The sequence below is a fragment of the Cyanistes caeruleus genome, chromosome 6 (genome assembly GCF_971803275.1).
Source record: "Cyanistes caeruleus chromosome 6, bCyaCae1.hap1.1, whole genome shotgun sequence".
Taxonomy (NCBI): domain Eukaryota; kingdom Metazoa; phylum Chordata; class Aves; order Passeriformes; family Paridae; genus Cyanistes; species Cyanistes caeruleus.
Window position 1 is genome coordinate 38,693,451 of NC_141706.1, and position 7,921 is coordinate 38,701,371.

The 7,921-nt window shown below is 39.3% G+C and overlaps 1 protein-coding gene across 9 annotated transcripts in view; it reads left to right on the forward strand.

The window, feature by feature from the left end:
* Window positions 1–7,921, forward strand: part of MEIS2 (Meis homeobox 2) — a 174,252-nt gene that overhangs the window by 160,909 nt on the left and 5,422 nt on the right. For 6 of the 9 annotated variants that reach the window (XM_086895325.1, XM_086895324.1, XM_086895322.1 and 3 more), the window contains one exon: window positions 6,754–6,812. In XM_086895325.1, coding sequence (XP_086751451.1) covers window positions 6,754–6,812 — 59 coding nt within the window. Of the gene's footprint in view, window positions 1–6,753; window positions 6,894–7,921 lie in introns of all 9 variants that reach the window. The other 3 variants (XM_086895320.1, XM_086895319.1, XM_086895321.1) reach the window with 1 other exon arrangement.

Below are 7,921 nucleotides of genomic sequence, written 5' to 3' on the forward strand. Positions count from 1 at the left end.
AGGTATTTTTAGGAGGTCCAACATAAACATAGAAGATGCGGCAGAAGTCTTTGGGATGGTTCGCACCTACCTCAGGCAGCCTCAGGCACTCAACTAAGTTGTTCTCTGTCATCTTCTGGAGTCTTCACCAAACGTGGATGGGACTTAAGTGCTTTGAATCACATCTTTGACAGATGTGAGATGTCTGAATAAGCTTTATAAAGACTCGTAAGAAGCCCTGAACCCCCCTCCTCTAACAAAAGCTGTCCAAAACTAGGTGAAGCTTTGCCAGGGAGTAAACCGTCCTGTCCCTACCGCTTCCTCTCAAAAGCAATCACATAACTGACTCCATTTCTCAATATTCATGACTTAGGGAAGCCTTGTTTAGGTGGCTCATTTCCAGGTGACTAACTCAGCTTTTTAAAATTTCCTATAAGGAATGCTGAAAATATGAGTTGGTAACCAGGTGTGGCGTAGATTCGGTGAAGCATAAACAAGGGCTTTTTCAACTATTTTTGTACATACACATACTGAAGGACTCATAAACCTAATTCTGTCAGTTTACAATACATAGTGGAGGGAGAAGTTAAATAAACTAAGATAAATAGATTTTACTTGCTCAGATAAAAGTTTAGGTGATAGACAAAGACTGCTGTAAAGGCAGGGGGTGGATATTGATAAAAGTGTTTCTGCAAATTAGTCTTTTCTAATGCATTATTTCATACTGCTCTGAGCAGCTCACGACTTTAAATCTATTTTTTTTCTGCTTGGGAAAGAAGTAATTTTCTAGGTTACTCAGGAAGACGTATTTTGTGACTCTTTCATTGGTTATTTTCCCTTCAAAATTAGGACATTCTTGGGCAACAAGGGATCAGTGTAGCGTATGCACTTGAGCTAATGACATGTTCATAGTCCAAATACTGAAATATCATTTAGGCAAGGATTTATTTCCCCATGCAAGGTGAAAACATTTGGATTACTTTTTAGAATGCATTCTTAGACTCTTACTCAGCAAAAACACTGAAACAGGTGCTTAGACCCCATTTATTCTTCAAGCTCACCTCTCATTTATGTGGGTTTAATAAGAGTTGCGCTTCTCATCCATTTGGCAGGTTTTTGAAAAATCTTGCAAGACTGTTTCCCTGGGCACCTAAAAATTTTTAAAAATTAATTTTTTTATTCAGATGACAGCAAACAATTCTAACACCAAATTAGTGTTGCTATGGTCATTACTTTTATTTTTATTATTTCTGTGACTAAGTCTGTGACAATTTTCATTCAGTACTTCTGTCCTTTTCAGGTCCAAGAGCAGAAGTGTCTCAGGCTAAAACTGAGTCAGAACATTCCTTGTCATTAATCCTTTTAAAGAACTTATTGTGAATTCATCTCACAAATTTGTTTATTTCTCTGGTTTTCACATAAAGAATTGAGAACCGATTTATGCAGTGGCTGGTTTGTTAAATAAATTCAATATTTTAGCACCTCGTTTTCTGGGATGGATATTTTAAGTGGAAATCCAGATTGAAGACTGACACTGAAGTTTTGCATTGTTCGTGGTGGCTCCATGTTGTTCCTCAGTTTCTCATGGGGAGCAGTGTGTGCTGCTGGGGTTCCGTTTGGCACCAGTTCATCGCAGAGGAGATATTAGACATAAAGACAAGTGATGGGAGTTAAATATCACTCTCTGCTTGAGTTCAGATTAGGCCTCCAGTTGGGAACGAGTTACAGTTTCCTAAGCATTCATGTACTTCATCCTCCTGAAACAAGACCTGTTGTGACCCTACATACTTAAAGTGAATTTTCCATGATAGCTGTAAAGTAAAGCTGGAGATGTTTCTAATTGTGATTGCCAATCAGTACAGTCACTAACAGTTCATTTCAAAAACTAATCTTATTATTATAACTAATACAGTTATGGTGTGTTCATGGTGTTTCAAAATATAGGTACAGTATATATAAAAAAAACCAGTGGAAACAACAACAAAAATATTTTTGAGCGTGCTAAATTTGAAGAAGCAGGTTGAACTATCATTATTTGCTATTTATTCTCTTTGAGCTTTGCAGAAATATGTCTCTATGATTTTATCAGAAAGTTATTTTATTATAAGTATAAAATATATTATGCAAATTGTAGTTTAACATCATTTGATATGACTTGAGATAAAATTTGATAAATATATAAAGAAGATTAATTACAGGACTTCCTATAAAGTAAAGAATGCATATTTATTTTGGACAAAGAAAACCAAGTGTCTATTTGAAGAGATGTGATTAAATGCATATATTTAGATTATATTGTCATGCTAATTATCAGTGGTAGGAACCAATTAGGACTAGTGCTACCAAATCACCAGACTATATTGCATATTCACTAGTGCACCTTTACTGCTTTACTCGGTTTTGTTGTAAACAGATAAAAGTGAAATCACTTCCTTTAAAAGCCAATATTGTTGTGTATTTTGAGCCAGATCTTGTTCATTTGTGCTTTCATAAACTGTCCCACAAAAGTAACCAGAAAGTGTGAGAAAGACTGGAGGAAATAGATGTGGCTGCTTTAGCTAGCAATTAAAGAAAAAATACAGGATGAAAAAAACCTTTCGATTCAAATGGCTATTGTTTGAATTAGCAAGGTTGGTAATCTGTCATTTGCAAAATGCTGGGAGTGAGTTTTTTATTGAGCCTGCTATGTCAATGACATGTATTTCTCAACATTACACACCTCATTTATCATTCTGGAATGAGGACCAAGTGCCATATGAATGTAGAGTTTGTGAAGGTATTGCCTCACAGCCCTGCAGGCTGATGACCCCTCTTTATCTACACAGCAGGTAAGGCACAAACAGTGGCAATGTGAGCTCTCTTTGCAGTCCCCTGCCAGTGTGCCTGACTGTTAAGCTGGGGGAACAAAGGAAAGATAGCATATGGATAGCAGATTGTAGGAGCGCTGAAAGAGGACTGAGGAAATCTATGTTGGGTGTGTGGCTCTGCCAAAGATCTCTTGTATGACTTTGGCCTTGTCACTTAATCTCCTTCTGTCTCTGTTCCCCTCCGCAAACAGGGAGAAGGCGTCTCTCCTCTCCCCCAGGCTTTGCCTGGAAATCTGTTCAGACTCCGAGTTCTCTTGGACAGTGTGCTTGTGAAGCATAGGGTGGAGTAAGACTGAGCTTCATTGGGTCCTCTAACTGCTGCTATCATCCAAATAATAGGAATTACTATTAACAGCAGAGTAAGAAAGAAGTCCATGTCTTTTTGATAGATTTTACTCATCTTTTCAGGCCATTCAATCTTTGGCCTCTGGGTGAAGGGTATGAACAAGGTAAGCAATTATTGTCAGGAGCAGAGCTGTGAATTCTTCTTTTATAGGGTTCCAAATAATGCTGAAAACAGTGGCATTGGTGTTCTCTTTTTTCACCTGTCTCTTAATGCCTTTTGAAGACATTTGTGCCTAAATTACATCAGAGTGTTTCTCCAACACAAACTGAAGTGCTGTGCAAAAGGCTGGATGTTGCTTTACTTTGGCCCTGGATATGGTTCTCCAAGGGATTCAAAAACAGCCCTCAAAAAATGTAAAGACTAGTGCAGGGACTCTGTTTCCTGTGCCTCTATTATGCACTGTGCATATTTATGGGGCAGTATAAGGAATAAATAATAATGCACAAACACTGCATTCTGTGCCCTTGTCTACCAGTTGTGCTGATGCATTACATGATGTAGCTACTGCTAGTGAAGCTAGGATTCGATTTTTAGCTTCACCTGAAATGTATTTTGCACCTGCAATCTTGAAAATATAAATAACTTCATGTGTCAGACATACCCACTGGTGGGTATAACTGATGCTGTTTATGAACAAGATTTTTCAGAGGAGCCATAGAAATGGAATTTCAAGATTACCTGGATGCCTAAAGCCTGTTCTCCTATATCTTTCCAAGTATACATCAGTGTATCTTTTCTCTAGAGGAAGGGTTGCTGGTCTAGAGGACATTGCTTGCACCTGCTGTTATGCAGATGTGCAAAAGAAAAATGGAGAAATAATGAAATCAGAAATCAAACCCAAGAGCTATTTTTCAAAAGTTTTAGCTGGACAAATTGTATCACTTTTATCGCCTTTTTTTGGTTGTTTCTTTGGGGCTGTTTGTTTTTTTGTTTGTTTTGGTAGGAAAACAAATATGGAGGACTCGCTTTAGGGTGTGAACTCCCATTTTCAAAATAACTGGTGAATTGCCTTTAGGTAGTTTGCAGTGGAAGAGTGGCTTTATTCACATCAGTGGGATAAAATAAGGCCACACTGCTCAGGGAGTGAATGGCTGGGCAAGATAGGCTTTTCAACACTCGTCCCAAAGGCTTGGTCTGTGGAGACTGTCGAATATGTAAGGCTGGAGCACAGTATCCCAATCTCTGTGCTCAGAGGTAAAGCAGATGTCACCTGAAACCCTTAAGGATGTAGAATTTTCTTAATGCTCTGCCTTGTTGTGCAAGCCCATTGAAAGAACACTTCAGAGGGCACCCATTTCTTACTAATGTAAACTTTCTGAGGAGTATCCAAAGATATGACCTCTGGGTGAACCTTTAACCTTCCCCTTAATTATTTGTTTGAAGACAGTGTGGAGTTCTCCTGCTGAGAGCCAAAGCCCATAATGCTTCGCAGCCCTGTGAGCAGGGATATGTGTGCAGGGAAGTGGAGAGGGACATAAATAAGGGGACCACCAGATGTAAATAATAAAAGCGGTTGGGGTTTAAATAAAAAAAAAAAAAAAAAAAAGAAAGAGCAATTTGGTTTTCCTGAAGAGTGGCCTGATTGAAGAAAAGGAGTTAGTAAGATGGAAAGTGTGTGCGTGTGTGGGGGGGTGTTTCTGTGATTTTTTACAGGCCTAAATAAGTGTTCATTCCATTCTTTAAAACCTTGCCATCTGTATACACCATTAGAAGCTCACAGGAGAAGAGAAAACAGTCTTATCAAGCTTTCCTGTTAATCTCTATTGGCCTTAACTTTAGCTGATAAAAGGCGTGCTGGATGGAGGAGGTTCAGGTCAGGCTCCATTTGGTCAGCACAGCAACATTACTGGAAAGTAACTCAGCAAATAAGTCCTATCGGGGACCTTTGTCTCTGAGGACGGAAACACACTTCAGAATCACAGAACTGGCAGTGATGCCTTCACTGTGCCACACTCAGAAGGGAATAAACAAATATATTGACTGTGTCTGAGTTTTTATTTTAATACCTGAAGTCATGACTAATTTTGAGGCAGGATGACATTTCTGACAACTGAATGATACTTTTCTTAAAGAATAGAGAATGTCTTTTGGATGTAAGCAGAAAGATGCAAAAGAGTCCTTTAGTGTTACTTGTAGCATTTATGCATCTGTCTAATGAAATTTCCACCACTGTGATTACAGAAGATGCAATCGAAGGTGTGCCACCGTCCTTTATTATCTGCGAAGGAATTTAACCAGAGGGTGGGAGGGAGTGAGGGAAGCATGACAAAAGGCCTTGCGGAGTTGATGCTATATAAAGGCTAGCAATTTACTAAATGAGCAGATGAACTTAGTTTTCAGTTAACTGACTGAAAGACTTCGCTAGGCGTTGGATCGGGCCCAATGGCAATTATTGGAGGCTGTTTTGGATGATGGGCATGTTAGTATTTCTGAAGAGGATTAAACGCTAGTATTCGACTTCATTAGCACTCCTTAAGGGTCACCAGGCGAAAGCCTGAGCTGTGAAATAGCACACAAAACCTGCACGAAGGCTCCAAAGTGTTCTCAAACACAAAGAGAAGGGACAAAAACAAGCGTGGCTCCCGAGTGATAGAAAATTGCCCTGTTTTCAAAGATATTTTGTGAATAGGCAAGTTTTGAAATTATTTTAGGGAAATTAATTTAGCTTAGCTTGTGCTGATGTGGATTGCTGAGCATTAAGCTAATAAGAAATATGCAAGCACTTATTTTTGGATTACTAGCAAAATTAAATCCAGGCTCCGCAGCCAACTAACTGCCTTTACCAGTGCTCAAAAGCCTCGGCAACCACCCCAGTTTGAGATAAAAAAAAAAAAAAGAGGTTATTTTGGGCCTAATATTAACCACATGTACCTGTGACTGGGGGTTTCTAACGAGTTGAAAGGTGCCTGAGCTGAGGGCAGGCGGGCGGTCGCCTTGCACGGGGTGTCCCCGCTTGGACACAGAGGTGGCCCCCAGCTGGCACTGACCTCCAAACGACCCTCGCCTTTACAGGCTCCAACTGCAGGAGTTGTAGAAGAGCAGAAGTCTTTCTGGGCCGGCACTTATTGCTGCTGCGCTGGTGATAAAACTTCAGACAGCCTAATTGATGGCTTTGCTGACCTAACGATACCTTGTGAAAGCACGGAGTGGCAAAGCCTGGTCCTCATTTATGGCCAGCTGCAAGGAGAGCTGGATCCCTGAGATGGAAAGGGGAAAAGAAAGTCTCCCAGCCTGTGAACTTTAACCAGGATCTGAGGCACTTAGAAGAAGTTAAAGAAACAATTGTCTTTTAACACAAGTTTTTGGTCGCATTTACTTGTTCAAAGCCTTCTGGCAAATCCAGCTTTAAGCTGGCTAGTAAGATAAGCAAGTTACAGGTTACAATTTCTGAGCACTTAGAGGGAAATCCCTTAAAGTGAAATTATACTCTTTTAAAAAGCAACGTGAAGCAAAACACATTTCCACATCACGCTAAAATCCTGTCACTTTTAAAGCAGAGGTGTTCTCAAAACAGAGAAGCAAGCTGATGAAAGGACTTCTATTCTTTGTATTCTGTTGCAGGTTTATTAATGCCAGAAGAAGAATAGTACAGCCTATGATTGACCAGTCAAATCGAGCAGGCAAGTTCCAAGTAGTATCTGTATTCAAGTCCCACAGGCGCAAATCCTCATCAAGTTATTCTTCAGGAGTCCCATCACCTGGTAAATAAATGCTCCAACCAGGCATTCTGGGAGATTATTTTTTTTCTTATGTCCCCAGAATTCCGCTGTAGGAAGCAACTTCGCTAATTGGTGCTAATTGGAGATTTCCCACCCTGACTCTACTGAAACTGCTTTTTATTTTCTCTCTGAATTGGTAATTGGGTACAAGTAGTAGTGCCACAAGCAGTTTGTTTGACTGTGAGCTCTTGAATTACTCATTGCTTGTCTGCATCCAATCAGCAGGACAATCTCATTTTCTTGCTACCCACAACTCCTTGGTGTATGCATTGCTTTTACTTCTGGAAGGCGAGCTGTAAAACTCATTGTATCCATTCATTTGCTTTGACTATTCACAATATGCTACTAATGTGACATGGTACCATACTGCCAGAAAATATTAAAAGATTATTACTTTTGTATAAGAATGCACCAGATATGCTCCCAGTGAAACATATGATTTTTATAACAATACCTTTTCTACATTTCTATTAAAGCATTTAGAATATGTAACACTTTACACAACAACTGGTACCATTTTAATCATTCCACTTTCTAATATGCATTTCCTCAGCATACTAGGGAGTTGTGGTTTCCTAACATGAGGTTATGGGATAAAACTGTTCTCCATGTGGTGATGGCTGTTGTCACTAACAAGGGCTTTAACTTGATGGTGATTTCGCCTGCTGCTTCACTTTAAAGGTTTTTGAAAAGGTTATTAAACCTTTGGGAAACTCTTCCCATGTAGCATTAAATTTCTTTTTCATTAACAGGTAAAAAGGGGAAAAACACTAACTCAACTAACCATGCAAAACATTAAGCCAAATGCAGTGTATACATAAATAGGAAAAGCCACATCCAGATTTTCCCTACTCTTTCTAGAGTAGGTGAGAGTAGTTTTATAAGTTTTATTAAGTTTCATCGTAAATACCCTATGTCACAAATGCCAGATTCACAACCTTGTGTAATTAGAGAGGAACAGAATAGGTACTTACTTCGTTAAGAAAAAAACACATAGCACTTCAATGGGC